This window comes from Trachemys scripta, chromosome 7 (genome assembly GCF_013100865.1).
Source record: "Trachemys scripta elegans isolate TJP31775 chromosome 7, CAS_Tse_1.0, whole genome shotgun sequence".
NCBI lineage: Eukaryota > Metazoa > Chordata > Testudines > Emydidae > Trachemys > Trachemys scripta.
Window position 1 is genome coordinate 4,421,447 of NC_048304.1, and position 20,789 is coordinate 4,442,235.

The 20,789-nt window shown below is 41.7% G+C and overlaps 1 protein-coding gene across 5 annotated transcripts in view; it reads left to right on the top strand.

Moving 5' to 3' along the window:
* PTPRG (protein tyrosine phosphatase receptor type G) overlaps positions 1–15,117 on the top strand; it is a 607,840-nt gene extending 592,723 nt beyond the window's left edge. For all 5 annotated transcript variants that reach the window (XM_034776330.1, XM_034776331.1, XM_034776327.1 and 2 more), the window contains 5 exons: positions 107–235; positions 2,510–2,656; positions 4,362–4,504; positions 8,320–8,455; positions 9,890–15,117. In XM_034776330.1, the coding sequence (XP_034632221.1) occupies positions 107–235; positions 2,510–2,656; positions 4,362–4,504; positions 8,320–8,455; positions 9,890–10,036 (702 nt within the window). In that variant the 3' untranslated portion in view covers positions 10,037–15,117. The remainder of the gene's footprint in view (positions 1–106; positions 236–2,509; positions 2,657–4,361; positions 4,505–8,319; positions 8,456–9,889) is intronic.
* Positions 15,118–20,789: the final 5,672 nt, after the last annotated feature.

The following is a 20,789-nucleotide window of genomic DNA, read 5'->3' on the forward strand; positions in this document are numbered from 1 at the left end:
TCAGCTGTAGTCAAAACAACATTATCTGTTCCTATAAATAAAATGTAATGCTTTGAAAGTACTCAGTGTAATAAGAGACTGTGTGGTTCTGTCTTTGCTTTATAAGGGTTACTACAGGAGCAATGAGTTCATCATAACCCAGCATCCCCTTCCACATACAACTAAAGACTTTTGGCGAATGATCTGGGATCATAATGCACAGATCATTGTCATGCTGCCAGACAACCAGAGCTTGGTAAGTTAAACACTTAACTATGTATATACTATACTTCAATTACCGAGCACAGCAGGGTGCCGGAATTGGGTCACTCATGCATGCTGTTTATGTTTCCATTGAAAATGTAGCTAATTTTGAGCCATCTACTTAAATCTGAGTTCATACAACAAGCTTGTTACAGTCAACCATGTCGCTGCTCTCTTTCAAATCGATTGTATCCTCCTATAGGTGAAAGGTAACCTCAACTAGTGTATCCTGGCAGGACTGAATTACTAATGAACTGAAGGAAACTATACCATTTCTTCAGAGCAGAGCAAAAATGATAGTTTAAGACTCTGTGCTATGTGTTTGTGGCCAGTGTGACGGAAAGGATGGGGACAATGAAGTTATTCGTTTGCCAGGGGCTACGGTTAAGGACAGCAAGTGGTAACCGAGACAATAGTGTAGTTATTAGTTTGCTTGGGGGGGACCTAAGGTTAAGGAGATCAAAGAGAGGATAAATACATGATTTCTGATTGAAGGGGGAAAGCAGTTGTGGTTGTATATGTGGATATAAATGGAAATAAAAGAGAGGGAGAATTCAAGTGTTGGAGGTGAGACAGGTGAAGTGTTAATGATAGCTTTCAGGTTAACCGGCATATGCCTAAGAAGAATGAGTGCTGAAAAGGATTAAGGTCTGAACAGTTGATTTTTTTCATATGTGCCTGACTAAAGTGTGGCTGAGAATGGTAGGGAAACAATGGTCTTCGTTCCTAGAAAAGAGTGGTTGTGAGGGCTGCCACGTTTATATTCTTCCTTAGTGCAGTGAGATTAAAGGGATCAGCAGGAATTCCCAGGGAAAGAGCTTTCAGATAAGCACTATCAAATCAGAAAGAATTGATGAAAAGAGAGAGTGTCAGGTGAAAATGAAGAGGATGCTCCTGCCTTTAAAAGCACACGAAGCAATGCTGCTGAACACTTCTGATTATGATATAACTGGGAGAGGTGACACTTGGCTAGATATGAAAATACCTTGCAACTCGTCTTGGAAGGCACATAGTGCCAGATTCTGCCTTCGTTGTGAGGAGGGTGGTGGGGGTTGCCCTGGAAACAGGCGCCGGAATTTGGCACAAACTTTGTGATATGGTTAATGTCAATGTGGGTGAAGCTGAACATACAGTGCTGAGAGAAAGATGACAATGCAGACTGACTACTGTGTCTGAGGAAGAAGGGTGAAATTATGGAACAATCAACAATATTAGGGACTATTTGAATATGATTCTATAGACTGAGGGCAACCTTTTCAGAAGCACCTGAGTGACTGGAGCCTAAGTCCTGTTTTCAAAACAGACGTAAGCACTTGGGAACATAAGTATCATTGAAAGTCTTGCCCTGGGCACAGAGGGAGAAAATGGATTCATAGATGCAGAGGATAATGGTTCATGTTTTTTCAGAAGGAAAAACAATTTGCCTGATCTTGTCCTCAGAGACACAGGCAAGCAATGCCATGTAGTATGTCCAATTAACTTCTATGCTTATGCCGGCGCGTACCATACGACCTTGAATCCAAGAACGGGCACAGGCGTTGTTAGTGTAATCTACAGCTGGTTATTCATGAAAAGTACTTGAAACTCTTAATCCTTTTTTCCCCATCACTGCGCTCTTTTTATTTAGAATTTACCCTTGCTCCTTCAGTAGACGATTTTTGCCGTAGACTAAAGTTTACAGAGAATTAAGCTGACCTGCTGTTTTCCTCAGGGTTAGGAATGGTTGGGTTTCTTTTTCTCAGTTCATAAAATTTCAACAACTAGATACGACAACCTCCAGTGTTCTGATCCAAAGCACAGTGAAGTCCGTCAGAATCTGTCCCCTGACAGTACTGGCTTTGGATGAGACCACGATAGATAAGAATTAAAGACAATAACAAACAATTTCTAAAGTTCACTCAGTGTTTCTAAACAGGTACCTGACCTGACTGCAAAAGAAAGGGAGTAATGTACTGGGTAGACAGCAGGTGGTGTAGTCTGGGAAAGATTGTGTCTACATAAAGGTTAAGTGTAAGTTAACTAAAATAACCATTTCCCTATGAAACCAATTAAAAAGCGGAGTTGCACTATTTGGGAGGCACAGGAAGGATTCCTTGAGGTTTGTTGACTACTCTAATAAATCTCTTTTAGACACAAACAGTTTTAAAGATCAGTTTCTGGTCATGTCTATGTCTCAAATCCGTTTCTGGATCCATTGGATTTTTCAGTCATACATAAAATAAGCTATTTGGAAGACTGCAGTGATCTGTTTGTTTTACTCCCCCAGGCAGAAGATGAGTTTGTGTACTGGCCAAGTCGTGAGGAATCCATGAACTGTGAGGCCTTTACCGTGACCCTTATCAGCAAAGACAGACTGTGCCTCTCTAATGAAGAGCAAATTATCATCCATGACTTTATCCTTGAAGCTACCCAGGTAAAGTGAACCCCCACAATAGGTGCATTTGGGCTCTCCCTTTCATCCAACGCGTTAGCGCCTTCAGTTAAACTTTGCAATAAGACAGAGTTTGCAAATGACTTTCAAAAGGATTACTTGTAAATATATTGCCTGTGTGTCCGATGCAGGGGGAAGGATATGAATGTCGGTTCCTTTTCCTTCTCACTCCCCAGACACTGAGATTCAGTGTCCTGTTTCCCCTTTTATAAATTCAGATTTTATAAATGAATTGTTCTGAAGCGATGATGGTGGCTCTGCATTTGCTAAACCACATTTATATTGAGCGACAACACCTACACTTTGACTGCTATCGCAATGGCAGATGTATTTAGCTGCAGGGAAGAAGATATTGTTACAAGCCCTTGGTAGCCTTTTTAGTCTGGATACCTTTGGTCACTCTTCTCTTGTTTGACCAGCTGCCCTTGGAATATTAGAGATGCTAAAGAGACCAGTGGGCTAAGAAAGACCTATGTGGAGGTGGGCCCTGAATTGAAATGGCAAATATTTAAACAATTAAATATTTCATTATATTCAAAATGATTTAGTATGGACCCAAACCTGCTCCCTGGAGCCTCAGAGATGCCAGAACTGCACAGTTTGGCTGTGTTCTGCATTCACCCAGACCTCACTGAATCCTGCATGGGCAACTACACAGCCATTGCATGGTTGGATAATGTCTTCCCCTCTCCACAGGTGCATGCACATTGCCTGCCTCTGCATCACAGTGAGGGAAAGGATTTGTGCAGCTAACTGGCAACGAGTGGAGTCTCACAGAGGCTACACAGCCTGCAGGCTGTTGAGTGATGTCTCTGAGATGAAGAGAGGATAGGGAGAGGGGCGCTGTCCAGCAGGCAGGAGGTTCCCCCCGTAGCAGTTAGGGTGAGGGGAGAATTATGTTATCATGCAGGCAGGGGCAAGGCTCACCCTGGCATTTGCTGTACCACGGGCATAAAGAGATTTACTGAAGACAACCCAGAAATGCTACACGCCAACACACCCTGGTCCTCTCGAAGAGCTGCAGGACCAAGAGCTCTGTGATCTAACTCAGTAGTTCTCAATCGGTGGTCCGCACACACCCCTGGGGGGTCTGCAGACTATGTCTAAAGGATTTGCAAAAGGTGGTCATTACCATAGAACAGTGGCTTTGAACCGGTGATCCACAGACGCCTGAGGGTCTGCAGACTATGTAGATTTCCAAAGGGGTCCGCACCTCCATTCGAAATTTTTTAGGGGTCTGTTCCTGGCTGTGCTTTCTGCTTGTGTAGGAGCAGCACCACGGTTAATGCAGTCCTCGGGGAGGGAGGGAAGCTTAGGGTCCATAGTCAGCTACTTGGAGAGAGGACTGGGAGAAAAGTGCTGGGCATCACCGCTTCGGCCCCCACTTGCGTGCCAGCCTGTCTGTCCCTGGATTGCTCAGATTGCTGCACAGCGGAATACACGGCGGCCTGGGGTGCATAGACAGTATACGTGCACATAGGTGTGGATGATGCACACATCCATGTCTAACGTCGTTGCTCCTGACCTGCCGGGAGATGAGAATACTATTTCCATTTCTGGCCCCTCTCGTTTCTTTCATTGATGGGCAGAATGGGGAGGAATGTCCCGCTATAAAGAAGCCTCAGCATCCCTAAGTGTGTGAATATGGAGTTAAAATGGCTAACGACAGGATGGTTTTTCGTTTCAGGATGACTACGTTCTGGAAGTACGCCACTTTCAGTGTCCCAAATGGCCAAACCCAGATGCTCCCATAAGCAGTACCTTTGAACTTATCAATGTAATCAAGGAAGAGGCCTTAACGAGGGATGGCCCCACCATTGTTCATGATGAGTATGTCATCTGCCTTCTCTCATTTACATACAGCTTGTAAAAGAAATTTTACACTGGATAAGGGTGTAGATGGAGGAAAATGTCCTCACTCCTCTGGAGAGGATGGGTTTTCATGGCCTAAGCACCACAATCTAAGTACCTAGCCTCCCTGAATTGCAGCCAGTCATCATGCTTCAAAGGCAAATAAATTGAATTTAATGCAGTTTATTATGTTTGGGGCTTTCAGGCCAGACCCTCCCCCCGCCTCCAAATTCTAATAGCTTTAAAACCAGTGAGAGCCATAGTTTAGACCAGACTCCAGAGTTGTTTTTTTATTAAACCAGTTTCAAAACCACCCCAGGACCCCTGTGTAATAATGTAGGTCTAATGTGCCACCTATGACACAGGGCTTTACTTCAACAGTATGTAAATAGGATTGAACCAGTTCAGCTCTGCTGGTTCTCAAGGTGCACCGCAAGGATAATTTGTGCCACAGAAGTTGAGGTTTCTTTATGGTGGGTTTATTTTGCCCACTTCCTACAGCCATTCTGTGGAGCCATCTTGACATCAGCTGGATGAGAAGGAAACACCCACCCCCGCAAGAGGTGTCGCTGCTGTCTAAGAAATAGTTCTGCAAAGCAACCGCATGTTTGTGTGCCCAGTAACAATTCAACAGCTGATTATAGGGGATGCTAAGGGTACATCTACACTTACCTCCGGGTCCGGCGGCAGGCAATCGATGTTCTGGGATCGATCCCGGAAGTGCTCGCCGTCAACGCCGGTACTCCAGCTTGGTGAGAGGAATACACGGCATTGACGGGGGAGCCTCCCTGCCGTGTCTGGACCCGCGGTAAGTTCGGACTAAGGTACTTCGAATTCAGCTACGTTATTAACGTAACTGAATTTGCGTACCTTAGTCCGAAGTGGGGGGGTTAGTGGGGACCAGGCCTAATTCTCACATCACACATTCATTTTTACTGATACTTTGCATACATTCATGGCAGTTTCCAGCGCTGGAAAATGTACTGGTTGTAAAGCAGAGCCTAGTGCCTGACAGACCCACAACAGCTCTTCTCAGAGGGAGAAATTCACCACCATGCAGAGGACCAGCACAAGAATTATGCACCACTTAAGTGCCAAGGAAGCCCATGCAGGTTGAACTCTTAGTCTGGGAACCACTTTGAAGAACTGTTGTGAGAGCCGTTAGACCAGCCATGATCTTTAGTCAATGCTGCAGCAAGATACATTGGAGCTAATGGGGAAATCTTTGAGGCCTTACTTATTTTGCAAAAGCCTTACCATGCACTGGGATTTCAGTGGTCAGCCAGGCTAATGACTGAGATGTAAAATCGCATGTTAGTATTCTGCTGCTGCAAAGCAACCTTTCCGGTAAAGTATTGCTACTACAACAGGTTCTCGTGACAAACTCCTACAAAGAGTGACTGGGGCCTGGGCAATGGGTTTTCTCCCTTTCTGCCTCTCTAATGCATAGTGTAAGCTCTGTTGCATTTTGGCAGCTTTTATTAATTTGAGGCTAGTTTTAATATTAATGCTTTGGCTAGTCTGGAGTGCCGTTTTGCTGCACTTGCATTATTCAAGAGTATGCTTTACCAAATTAGAACCGTTATTGATTTGGGCATTTCATGCTAGACAGCCCTCTCCCTCCTTCCCTCCCAGAAAAAAACCCCAAACAAATCCTCAAAACTGTGATTCTAAAAGCACTGAGTAACTTTTTTCTGTAAATTGCTTTTTTGGTTTATTTGTCGTAGTCAGTGATTTTTATTTTTATGCCTAGCATATAATGTGTATTGCACCTTTGATTTGGAGGCTGAGCAAATGTAGCTGAAAATGAAAATCTCCCTTTAGTATGTGCAACAGCCGCATCCAATAATCCACTAATAATTACAACTGTGGATTAATTCCAATTGTATGGATTTGCAAATACTAAATGCAAATGGGATTTAGGAAGCACTTGGTAGACGACTTGATGAAGAAACATTTCTAAAAAGTTCTGGAACTCTACCTACAAACCACATGTTAAACACTAACAATTTACACCCAAATCTTCAAACATGGCTGCCTATATTTAGGCACCAAATTAAGGATTTTCTGGTCTGATTTTCCAAGATGTTGAGCACACAACAGCTCCCATTCAGGACATTGAGAGCTGTAGGTAATCAGCCTCTCTGAAAATCAGTCCATTAGTGCCTTAAACAGGCATTTAGGTGTCTCCCTTTAGGCACCTATGTTGTCCTTAACCCATAAAGACAATGAGCCCGGCCTTGTTTGGTGTGCAGTTCGTAAGTGACTAAGGCAAGGCCCATGCTGACTGAGACAGAGGGGCGTCACTTTTGACTAAATTCAGTTTGCAGTTATCTTCAGAAATCACAGAGGCAGTGTTGTGTTTAGTCCTATTAAAATGAGGCAGAGATCCTGTGGAAATAATAGCATGTAATCCTGGGTTTAAAGACTGTATCGCAACACAAACATAGAAGGGGAACCAGAGTCAAGGTTGGCTTGAGTTCTTAACATTCTTTTAACATAGTCTTTGCAATGGGTTTGTTGCTATGGGCATGGGCGTGGCTGGAGCTTGCTCCATACCAGCAATCCCTGGCACAGACATTTCACCTGACTCTGGTGTCTCACAAACAGGTTCTGCGCTGCCCTCAGGTCACAAACCATTGCTAAAATTCTGATAGGGTGCCTCCAGTGAATCAGTATCAGGCCTGGTCTGCACTGGGGGGAGGGGGTCGATGTAAGATACGCAACTTCAGCTACGGGAATAGCGTAGCTGAAGTCGACATATCTTATTTCGACTTACCGCCCGTCCTCACGGCGCGGGATCGACGGCCACGGCTCCCCCATCGACTCCGCTACTGCCACTCGTCCTGGCGGAGTTCCGGAGTCGACAGGAGCGCGTTCGGGGATCGATATATTGCGTCTAGATCCGGTGGGTAGTCTGGACATACCCTCAGTAGCATTTCTTGAACGCCTTTATATCTCAGCCACACCCAGAAGTGCTGCCTTTTGCCTACAAACGAGACCTAGCTCAATTGAAGGGTGTTAACGAGATGTTTGTCATTGACTCATGGGCACTTAGTATCCAGCTTAGGCTTTGTCTACACTGGACTTTCGTTGGCAAAACTTTTGTCCTTCGGGGGTGTGAAAAAAACACACACACCCCAACGACAGAAGTTTTGCCAACGAAAAGCGCCGGTGTGAACAGCGCTTTGTTGGAAGGAGAGCTCTCCTGCCGGCAAAGCTACTGCCGCTCGTTGGGGGTGGAAGTTTTTTGTCGGCGAGAAGGCTCTCTCCTGCCGACAAACAGTGGCTACACTGCATGTCTTTTAGCAGCATGGCTGTAGCGGCACGTGTGTTGCTAAAAGGTGCGTAGTGCAAACATAGCCTTAGACTGTCTTACATAATTGCCAGTGGGAGCGGAAGAACTAAGCTGGTTTGATTGTCATGGCTTGTGATTTGCTTGAGTTCCCATAAACTTATTGTAAAATACACTCCGACATAATGGAAACGCTTCTACGCAAACAGAGTGTGAAATTTAACTCTGCTTTTGCGCAGTCCAAGCAGGGTATTTTTAAACGGTTCACATTATTTGGTTGATATGGTTCTTTATATATATGGTTAATGCTGCTTGGCTAGTCAAATGGCTAAAAATGACTTGTTCGCCCATATAGAGTAGAACATTGAATATTTACAAAAAGTGAAGAAAACAATGTATGTAGCACTTGGATAAGCCTGAATCAAAGCTCCGTGGCAATTTGCCAAGGTGCCCAGGTTCACCTCTGTACGTCTGACCATGGCGGTGTTGTGGTTTGCAGGTACGGAGCTGTGTCAGCCGGAACGCTGTGTGCCCTGACCACCCTTTCCCAACAGCTGGAGAATGAAAATGCTGTCGATGTTTTCCAAGTGGCAAAGATGATCAATCTTATGCGGCCTGGAGTATTTACAGACATTGTAAGTCTTTCAGTGGAGGATAAAATTGGTCCTTTATAAGGCTTGTGCTGACAAGTAAAACTTGAATTAAAACGCACACACAACATGGTGTCCATCACCAAGCCTTGTTGCCTCTGCTGCCAAGCAATGGAAGTTGCTTAATGGGCCCATTTGTGTTTTCATGCAGCTACGAGGCTCCCACACAGGCTCTCACTACATTAAGCACATTCAGAAAATAATCCCAACCAGTGCTACTACTGCTTTAACAGAACCAAAGAGAGGGAGCCTTAGTGAAATGATGGGCCTGATTCTGGGAATCACTCCACTCCCTCTACACTGAAAACGTGTCAGATTCCCCCGTGGGTATAGACACAGTCCCAGCATCGGGGATAGAGGCGGGACTGGGTCATAACGTGCTGCACTCCAGCTATCCCTGTCTGGTGGCCCCTAACCATAGCCAATTGATATAGTTCAGAGTAACCCTCAGACTGAGACCCAGAATCAAGGAGCCATAACTGTCTTCTTCACCCACTCCTGCCCCCAAGCTGCCATCTGAGAATCTAGCCCGACATCTATAGTTAGTGTCTGTTTATATACTCAGAGCCAATATTCACAAAGCCATGAAATCACCGCCATTCTGACTGTGGTTTTACAGAGTCATTACTCATAAATTCTACGCCGTTGTTAAAGATACACATAACAATGAAATGAAGGAGGAAAAAAGAAAATGGCTAACTGGAAGGAAGCCCCAATTACTAGAACGTTGGCAGAAGCCTTTTTAAGTTTGCCCTGATGAACCGTACAGTTTCTTGCATGTTACATAATGTACTTCACAAGTGCATTTCTGGCCTGATCCGATGCCTTTGAAATCAATGGAAAGATTCCAGACAACACTGGTTCAGTTTCTGTAAGAGTCACCCTGAATATAAGGCAGTATTACATGTGCTGGGTTTGGTTGCTCACCAGATAGTCTCTCTGCTGTCTGTAGCATCCAAATTTGTATGCATTAAACTGACGAAACTACAAAACTGACAAAAATAATGCTTCATATTCTGTAACATCTTAATGCTTTCCAGGTGGTAACAACAATTGTTCGTTATGTCCTCTGAATACGGGAGGATTTAAACTTTATAATTTAAATACTGGCCTGATATGGTAGCATTGACTGAGTAGAGAAGACAGCAAGATGAAAGTAAATAAATATTCTATAAGAATTTGAAAACATGGCAGCATGCCTGTGAAGCGCATTAGTTGGGCATGATCTGTTACTGAATTTCTGGGCCACATTTAACGATTACAATCATATTGGCGATTTTACTGGCCCCATGCATTTCATGTGAAAATAATGGGTTCATTCTGATGACTCTTCATAACCAATTACACTGGAAACACACAGCAGAAATGCATTCTCTTAAACAGCATGGGGATTGAAACCATTTGTCCTTTTCATTCTAGGAACAGTACCAGTTTCTTTATAAAGCAATGCTAAGCTTGGTGAGCACTAAGGAAAATGGAAATGGTCCCATGACACTGGACAAAAACGGTGCTGTGATGGCCAATGATGAACCGGATCCTGCAGAAAGCATGGAGTCTCTTGTCTAATTGGAATCTTGAAAAGGCACTTAATTTGTAGAACTTCTGAAGACTGAGTGAACTTTTTTGAGGCCTTTTTTGCCAGACTCTAGGTTATACAATAACCCAATTACTTTTTTACACTGATAAAAGTTTTGATATTTATTTTTTGCCATTTTATGTCTTAATGGTATCCTACTGAGCATTCGCACCTCTGTTTCTTTCACTCAGTGCACCGCAATTTTATCTAGTTTGCACTATATGATCAGTGTTACTGCCTATAATACTCTAATACAAAAGCAAGCCCTGATGTGACATTCCATGACAGCAAACATGCTACTTTTTAGTTTAAATACAGTGAAGTTTTGTTAACTACAGTGACCCTTGAATCTTAAATCTTGAATGCTAGACCAGATGGATTCTTTCTACAAGAAATACTGCACCCCGTCATACTCCTAATATTTATTGCTTTAATTTTAATTGTTGTAGGTCTTCTGTATTCCAGTTCAGTGGATAAGCAATATTCATCCTTTCTTGATAAAATGTGGCAGGTGATTACTAGCTACAGTGAAGGTATAATAGCCTCATGGAGCTGAAACAATTGCTTCTGTATTGTTTCAATTTCTGCTTTTGTATACTTTGAGGCCTAAGAATTGCTTCACGTGGAACATATAAAATTACATTAAAAAAATATATAGAACAACTCAGACCTGGGACACGGTCACGGATTTTGACATTACAGCTTCAAAGCTTCCCCAATTATTCAGAATAAAAATGTCAGTTTTAGATTTTAAAGCCGCCATATGGGAAAGTGTGTTATTTTTTATTTTCATCGAAGCCAATTCAATGAAAACTGTGCTACGATCAAAAATAGGTCTGTTTTCAGACACATGAAGGTAGCAATATTTTACATTACTAAGCTATTCAATCTTTTAAACACATTAATTTCCTTACTATTTCTTGAACAGGACCTCACACCTAATGGTATGTCACATGGCGAAGACAAGCGTTTCTTAATTTCATAACTGTTAGATGCCATTTTTACAGGTGTGTAATTTTCTTATTTTAGTTCTAAAACATAAAGTACTGATCCATATTTACTGGTGAAGCAAACTAATAAAAATAACTACCTATAAAAGTACATTCTTCCTCTTTTATTTTTTGCCAAACTAATTATTTAGTACAAACCTCTTGATTCCATTCTCCCTCCCACATAAATCAAACAATTTCCCCAAATTACATTATTTAAACAGTGTTGTTATCTTGAGCACTTAGATGTAATCCCTCATTGGTTCCATAATCCTGTGCATTTTGATCCCAGTTCGGCAAAGTACTTAAGTCTATCCCTATCTAGCAAAACCCTTAAGCAACTGCTTAAAGCTAAGCACGTCCATAACAGCTTTGCTAAATAGGTATGGTTTGCTCTAAAATTGGATGTGTTAATTTGACAGTTCGGATGTTTTGTGTAGCTTTAAAGGCATTATCCCTTATATAGAGATTTATTTTCATTAGTTTTAAATTTCAACCAAACAAAAAGGGCACTGTCATGTTTCAGGACTTGCTGTCAAAATATTACAGCATATTTTTCACTTAAATGTAAAACTATGTTTTTTTTTTTCCCCTGTTTCCAATACACCCTCGCTCGGATGTAAGCATCTGTCAGGCAGGCCCACTTCTTTGGTTGAATTATTAATTTGGGTTTCCAGAGGGTTAGAGAGAAGCTAGTGATTCTGTGCATTTTCATACAAAAGGACATTTAAAGTGAACTTTACGATAACGTTAAGAGCAGACATGTGGGGCCCAGTCTTCAGTTGGTGTAAGTCAGCGTAGCATCACGGATCTGAATGGAGCTGTGCTACGTTACACAGGCCGAGCCGCTGGCCCTTTATTTTTAACGATGGAAAGATTTCTTCATGCGGACAGACCTGGTTCATCCAGATTTCTAAGCATTTGAAAGATTTCACCAGTGACAACTATGTCGTTACCTCGAATTTATTTGAATTTATTTAACCTGATACTAGTGGTCCAAAATAGCAGCTGATACTACACAGCGATGCATTAATACATTCGTGTTTTCGATCAGAAAATCCCATGTCCAGCACCAAGGAACTGATTCAAATAAAAAATGTCAAGATGACTCAGAATAACCCTTCGGTGCTAGTGCTGTGAAGCGCCCATCAATAGCTCGCATTAGGCAGCCCGGCACTCAGGGGTCAGCCAGTCTAATACACTAAGAGTTCAGATTGGCTTTCCAATCACTTCAATAACAGGAATCCTTCAAGCACATTTCAAGTATTGCTGCCTGCACTGCTTAGGCTGGGGCTGAGAGCCTTCCACGCGAAGTTAATTTGCCAGTCTGCGCCGGTGCCAGACGCTTCAGTGCACCCATTGCTGGCAATGGCCGCTGCACCGGGAAATTCCAGCTCTTGGCACAGGAGGACTGATCGGCTCACGTCGGAAAGATCTGAGTTCCTGAGGGATATAATTCAGGTCCTGGCAAGAACAGAATGGCTTGCAAATTAACAGAGGTAGTTAGAGAGTTGGATTTGTTCAGTCCATTTAGTAATCAGCTACTCGTCATTTCAGTACGGTTTTGGGGAAGGAAGTAGCACAGTGGACGTGGACTGTTTTAATGAGACACTGCCTGGCTTTTCTTGGGCTGATTCCTTACATTTGTGCCATTTTCTTTAAAGTCAAATGAGATATGGGAACAGGGTTGAATGTTGATGAACGTTTTTGAAATCCATGACACCGGGCTTAACCCCCGGGGAAATAACTCAGACTGATGTCTTGACTTTTCCCTGGCTTTTTTTCTCATGGGAATCAAGAAGTGTATTGCTATTATGTTCAACTGTGCACCTGTTTCCCTGGGGCTGCATGTGACTGAACATATGTTAACAGATCCTTACGCATAGAGGTCTGCTGAGATGCTGGCATTTGTCTGGCTCACCACAGTCAAGTCCCCCATGTGCAGGGCCACACACTGGCACATCCTTGCTGGCTCCACTCTGCCCCTACACACATTGTGATGACATTTCAATCGTTAGTACAATAGAATTGTGATGTCTTTCACACCTTGGAAATTCTCAAAGGATGTGCAAGTCTGCAAATTAGGAAGAACTTAAGCATTGCTTTGCTGTAAACAATGGTCCTCACCACTTGCGCTCCGGGGGAAAGGGGAGTAATGGATTGCAAACGAGTGTGTGTGTTTTCGGGTGTGTGCGCACACACGCTTTCTAGAAAATATCATTTCCCCATGTTTTATAAGTGTATTCGGCCAGGAGACCAGGCGAGTGAAGTACAGGGCTTTTATGAATTGAGTCCTAGTAATGACCAAGGATTTCTGCAAAAGCTGCTGTCTGTTAATAACATCCAAAAATCAGTGGCATTGTCCGCCTAAAGCCCCGATCCTTCAGACACTTACTTACACGTTAAACTTTACACGTGTGAGGAGTTCTGTTAAAGTCAGTGGCACTACTCACATGTGTTCAGTTAAACACATTGAACAAGTGTTTGCAGGACCCAGGGCTAAAGAACTGTCATTCTAAAGCAGCATTTGTCCTTGGCATTTCAGAATGTCTGTTTCTAAATATGAATTTTGGAAACAAAAAAAGGCTAAAGTTTATTCTTTGTGTTTGAGTCTGATCTTTTAGTCCTCTCCTGTGGATCCATTCTGTGTAACTGGGTTTATTTACTGGATCAGCAAGGTTTCAATCCTTCTTCAAATATCTGATTGTTTGAATCGCTTCGGCCCAGAGTGATCTATTGGAACACTAGAAAAACCACCTTTTTAATGACACAGCACAACTGCCTTGTTGTTCATCCTTTTCTGTTTTTTTAAACAGATGCATTTTATTTAAAAGTTAAAATACAGATAGCCGTTTCTACCAAAGATACCTATTACTAATTCTCAGCAAAAAAAAAAAAAAATCGTAATTTAAAGAAAAAATAATAAAATGTAGGAGTCTAAAATATTTAGCAGTCATGCTCTCAAATTCATTCTCTTCTGCCATCAACTCCTGTGTTCGGAAGTTTATGTTTAAATGGTGCCAGTGAATTTTTATATGAAGGCAAAAAAGGCGTAATTGTTAGTCCACTGCATTGCTTTTATTTCCCCTACTTTCTCTCTTTGTTGCCATTCTAACAATGTAAACTACATTGGCTTTGCTTATCTAAGGAGAAGGCACACAAAATGGAGAGAGGAAGAGAAGGAACTGTACTGAAGAGATTTGGCCTCTACTTTATCTTTGCTGTTAAACTGTTTTTAGTATTTTTGTTAAATATTTGCAAAGGGAAGCATTTTCTACAGAAGATAATTAATTTCAAGAAAAATGTCTTGAGTTTTAAGAATAAACATGTCTCCAAAAGAGGAGATAGTCAATTTTATAAAATGTCACAACTCTCCAACATTTGGGGTAGTGACTTTTTTGTTTGTTTGTTTTGTTAGAATGTTTGAAACTAGCAAGCAGCCATTGTTTCTAAAGAACTAAGCATTCACGTCTACTCATATTTCCTTTTCCTTCATTTTTAAATAGCAGAAATCATTAAAACTGTAAATATTTTGTTGCTTGGGTAAGCATCTTCTGGGAACTTTGTATCTATGGTATATAATCATAGAATTTTATATTTTCATATAAAGCTAATTTTTTTCTAGTTTCAACTCCTTCATAGTTTTTTTGTGGTGGACATGTGAATACATACTTTCTGTGTATTGAAGTAGTGAAACACGATCATCACATTCCAAAAAGAATTCAACACATGTTATTTCTTTGGGGGCAGTGATTGTGAAAGTTGGATTTTCTTTCAATTCCATTGTCAGTGTGTGCAATAGGAATTAGATTTAGCCAGCCATTGGAGAAGTTCGTTTCATTGATCCATTAGGGGGGAGGTGGGTTGAAACTGGTGTTTGGTTTGGGGAAGTTATTTTTTGTTTGCTTTTTGTTTTGTTTTTGGTTTTAGGGGTTTTTTGTTTGTTTTGGGTTTTGGTTTTTTTGTAACTTGAAAACCTCCTTTTTGTTATGTTTAAAACTATATCAAATCATTCTATTATAGTGTTATTTAATATGTAAATTGTATTGCTATACATAAAATAAAGTATGGTTTTTGATGTATTTTACAGACTTCTTTGTTATTTCTACCAAATTTGCACAAATTACCAAAGTTCAGGAGTATATTTCATTAGAGGAGGAGTGTTCCTCTGCTCAAGGCCCTGATCCTGAAATCCCTACTCAGATTAAATGTCCATTTACTTCAGTGAGTAAGAATAAGGGCCCTGATCCAGCAAATCCCTGCACCCCTGAGTAACTTCACTCATGTGACTAGTCCTATCGAAGTCAATGAGACTGTACATGTGAGTGAATTAACGTATGTATTGGCAGGATCAGATGTAAGGACTTTAAGCTCTGGCCTCGGCACTGCTCTCTTTCCTTATGGCTAATGGTTGTTTTGGCTTTAAAAATATCTTTTAAAAATAAAAGAAATAGGGGGTATGTTTTTAATATCACACATGCACACGCCAGGTTGTAGCCAATGGTTCCCATTAGTGGATCTGGGTGTTGTGCACATTTTGCAAACATTTCAGTATTTCGTCTTCTCTGCTGATTGTATCTATTCAGTGCATGTGCCACCTTTTTAATGGTCATGGAGCAATCTCTTGGGCTTCTGGGTACAATCTCCGGCAGCTCCACTACTGGCAGTTGTACATTATACATTAGTACCTGCTGTATAAATACTGCAGCTGTTCTGGAATCACAGAGGTTAAAAATTATGTTGGCAGCTTCAGATGCAAGCAACAGGCCGGTTCCTATGTAAACATCTCTCATACAGAGAAATCACAGGCATAAACTACAATTACTGCCTGACGTTTTCAAAGCCCAGTTAACAGCTTTTTAGGACCTTGGGGGGTTCTGAGGAATTTTGCATTGCTGCGTTTTACACCTCAAATATTTGTATTTCCGTGTTCTAAAGAGGGGGAGACTGAAAAATGGAGGGGTTGTGAAGTAGTGGCAGAGTTGGGAATAAAGCCCAGGTCTCCTGACACCTGGTCACACTTCCCAGACCACCTGCCCTAAGCTGCGACAGAATGCTGCGCATCTATTGGTGAGCGACATGCGACTTGTGACTGTAAATCACAGGTCGGAGGAGAAATGGTGGCACAAAGTCCCCGTTTCATGTCAGAGTGGTGTAAAGGGGTCTTACAGTAAAGGGAAGCCTGATTCTACATTTCAGATCCTCCGCTATCTCAGCAATGCTGTTCGGAGCCTGGAATTTTAGAAACAGATGTGGCATTTGCCCCATAATGCTAATCTCAGTTACTATCGTGCTATATAGTCTCCTTGGCTAGGAAATGGCTAGGACGTCCATCCTGCATTGAACAGATGGAATAAGGCACATGACAGACAACAAATGCTAAACAGAGACCCATCTGGACAAGTTATAGTTTGAATATGTGACAGAAGCACTGCTGTGGAAACCCGACTCACAGCCAGATCTGCACACACATCATGCAAACAAAGTAGACCAGGATACAGGGTAAACTGGGCTGTCCGTGTGGTGCAGAGAGGGAGAGTGGACGCTTTTCTTCTAGTTATCCATCTCCTAATCAAATTCAGTACTGAGCCTTAGACTGATGACCCCATTGTGTTATGGAATCCCTTGTACTCTTTCTAGTTCAGCGCGTCTTGTGCCACCAGATAATGTGAAGAAAAAACAGGGCGATGCTGGAAAGTGCTGTGAGAGAATGTTATGGCTTTTGCACTCACGTTCTGTCTGGAAAATGTCTGCAGAAACTTACGAAAATGGGAAACACACAGTAATACTTTGGCCCCACAAACAGTGATTTACCAACACTTCCTACTAGTAATGTTAAGCCTGAATTAATTGTCAGTATCAGGAAATCCCAACTTCTTGTATAATAAGAGCTGATGAGGTTTGCCTTTAAAAATTCCAGCACCTCCTAGCAGTCTTATTTAGCAGTCACAAATAATAGTGCCATTCTTATGAAATGGGATTAAGGTTCCCTTCCCCCCCCCCCCCCCCCCGTTTGCAATGTAAAAATAATTGTGATCAATGGGGTAGTGTCTTAACTACATCGAGTGCCATGCAGTGCTTGTTGTGCTGGGGTGTCAACACCGGCTGTAAGGTCACTTGTGATTTCTGTTTCCTGCCTATTGCCAGTCCATGCTTGTCTTGTCTTTCTGACTCTGTAATACTTTAAGAAGTGACACTTCACAAACCAATCTTTCCTGGATAGTGTATTGACCAAATTCCAATGTTGGTAATTCAACTCCATTTGCCTAACTCTCCCTGTGGTGTTCTTCGCTTCCGCTCTTCAGCAGCTGAGAAGAGTTATTTTGTGCTAATGCATTCCAGCTGCAGGTGACGTGATCTCTATTCTGTTCATACACTTAATATTGTGTAGCCATTTAAGATAGTACTGAGTGCCTTGTAATCCTTCAGGTTGAAAGGTAATTTATTCAGGTCCATTGTTTTTATCATTACAGGAAATAACACTGGTTATAAATTTTGCATTCCCTGCTGCCTGAAATAATATCAGTTCAGCATATGGCCTGGCAAATTCTGTAACACATCAGCAGAGTTCTGAGTGGCTCTGTGCAGACCCTGTCTCTGAGAGGCCATGGGATTCTTCAGCCCCTTTGCTGAGTGAGAAAAGCCCCTTTGCTGAGATGACAAACTTAATCGCTAGGTTAGGTGACAGCGGAGATGTCCTGGCTATCACTCTCTCTGCCAGTCTGCGGACTACGACCAACGGTCTTCCTAAGAAAGCCTCACCTGTAAAGAGGATGCCAGAGTGGTTACTCAGCTAGAGGGAATGGGCTGTCCTGAATGTCCCGTAGAAGTGGGCAATGCCCTGCAATTACAGAATAGAACGTCATGAAACAATAGTTTGTGGCTTCTTCTGTCTGATCATCACCTACCATCTGATGGGACGTTCAGTAACACACAGGATCAACCTCTGGGTATTTTTCTTCCTGAACTTGGATTAACATCTGAGATTTTTATCTTTCATCATTTAATGCCTTAGAACAAAGCCTGCCCTGGCTGGCACGGTAAAGGCAAACACAGCTGCCACCCAGCTTATCCACTGCAGAACAAATTCTACCAGCTAGGGAAGGATTCCTTGTGGTGAATTAACTCCAAGGTCATGCCCCATTGGGGATCACAGAGTACAGGTTGGCACAGTTGAGAAGCTTCTTTTCCATCACTTTCTTGAGCATTAAGAAGCCAGCTTATCCCACTGCTTCTGCAAATAGGGGAGGGACGTATCGAAGGGTCAGTCCTAGGACCATCCTATTCAACTTATTCATAAATGATCTGGAGAAAGGGGCAAACAGTGAGGTGGCAAAGTTTGCAGACGATACTAAACTTCTCAAGATAATTAAGACCAAAGCAGACTGTGAAGAACTTCAAAAAGATCTCACAAAACTAAGTGATTGGGCAACAAAATGGCAAATGAAATTTAATGTGGATAAATGTAAAGTAATGCACATTGGAAAAAATAACCCCAACTATACATACAATACGATGGGGGCTAATTTAGCTACAACTAATCAGGAAAGAGATCTTGGAGTCATCGTGGATAGTTCTCTGAAGACGTCCACGCAGTGTGCGGTGGCAGTCAAAAAAGCAAACAGGATGTTAGGAATCATTCAAAAAGGGATAGAGAATAAGACGGAGAATATCTTATTGCCCTTATATAAATCCATGGTATGCCCACATCTTGAATACTGCATACAGATGTGGTCTCCTCATCTCAAAAAAGATATACTGTCATTAGAAAAGGTTCAGAGAAGGGCAACTAATATGATTAGGGGTTTGGAATGGGTCCCATATGAAGAGAGATTAAAGAGGCTAGGACTTTTCAGCTTGGAAAAGAGAAAACTAAGGGGGGATATGATAGAGGTATATAAAATCATGAGTGATGTGGAGAAAGTGAATAAGGAAAAGTTATTTACTTGTTCCCATAATATAAGAACTAGGGGCCACCAAATGAAATTAATGGGCAGCAGGTTTAAAACAAATAAAAGGAAGTTCTTCTTCACACCGGTGGAACTCCTTACCTGAGGAGGTTGTGACGGCTGGACTATAACAGGGTTTAAAAGAGAACTGGATAAATTCATGGAGGTTAAGTCCATTAATGGCTCTTAGCCAGGATGGGTAAGGACTGGTGTCCTTAGCCTCTGTCTGTCAGAGGCTGGAGATGGATGGCAGGAGAGAGATCACCTGATCATTGCCTGTTACATTCACTCCCTCTGGGACACCTGGCATTGGCCACTGTCGGTAGACAGGATACTGGGCTGTATGGACCTTCTAAATAAAGTACTTTGAGATCTACAGGTGGAAAGCACTACATATCATCTTTCCAATTTCCTTGGTTTGAGCACAAAAAAAGAATTATCCATTATTTCCATAACACGCTAAAACCAGTGCTCAAATTTGCACCCTTGTTCTAAAGAGGAATTGACTATCCTGTGTTATATATTTGTCCACTGGCAGATTAAATAAATGGCTCATTTGTTGAGCTGTGGCTATCACTGGGCTGAAGAAGCTCGTCCAGTGTGTGCTGGAGTGCAGTCTCTCCAAAGAGATTGTAACTATTTGACAGAGATATTTAGTGGTCTGTTTTCTCTCTCTCCTTCCCCCAACCCCAGGTGGATACTGGGTACTTATACATAGCTAGAATATATATGGAAAACAGCTGCCTCGACTTTATCCTAATCCACCCTGCTATAAAATGTATGAATGTAAAGACAAATATTATAGAATATAGTTCTTTTTAAAGTATGAGATATTTTAGACCATGCCACTAGAAAAATGGACATTTACTGTGTATGAGGAGTGTCCAGTTTTTAATGGCACCCACCATCTATTAAACTGTCATGTGCATAATTGTAAAATACAACTAAAAAATACCAAACTTTCCACTATCTAGATTTTAACTGTAGCAAGTTCCATGCAGAAAAGAAGCCATGCAGGGAAAGGGTTAAGATAGTTACCTTAACAAACATGTTCCCCTACTGGTTATAGAAAAGATGATCAGACTTTGTAACACATGGAGACAGTAACCTCGTGCTTCTTAATAATAGCTCTTCAGACTGCAAAAAAGGATATAAACGGGGAAAACATTCACAAAGGTCCTTAAAAATTCAGAAGCTTAGGTTACAGAAAGATCTTCCTTCTGAATTTAAGTGCTTCAAATAAGCGTCCTTATTACTTAAATCCAATTTTCTAGATAACCTCTTACTTTGAACCTGTTTGACATATGTTGTGCCTTTGCCTGTCTTTTAGCAAACTGTAAATTCATTGCAGCCTGTGAAATTGGCTCTAAGTAAATCTTTTTTCAGAGGAAGTGGCTGGAGGCTAGCTGGTATCAGGATATAGATTTTGTATACAGCTGGAAAACATTACTAATCTCCTAATGGTAATATATTGCCTCAAATATATAACCGTATCAGAGTACTGTATTTCATTATGAATCTAAGATTAGAGTGTTCATTATTAATGATCAAATGTAACAAAAACAAATTTTTCCAAATTGTTTTTATGAAGGTTGCTATAATTATAAAAAGCTCCCAAATATCTGCAATAGGAATATCCCAAATATCTGCAGTAGGAATATTTTCCCAACCGGAGCCATGCCTGGCACGTCTGTCTCTTTTGTAACAGCCTGTTTTGTTATTTATTGTATCTGGGAGCAATAGTAATATACTAAATTGGTTCCTTGTGGAATACTGGAGTAAAAGAGTTTTAGTGCATTAATATC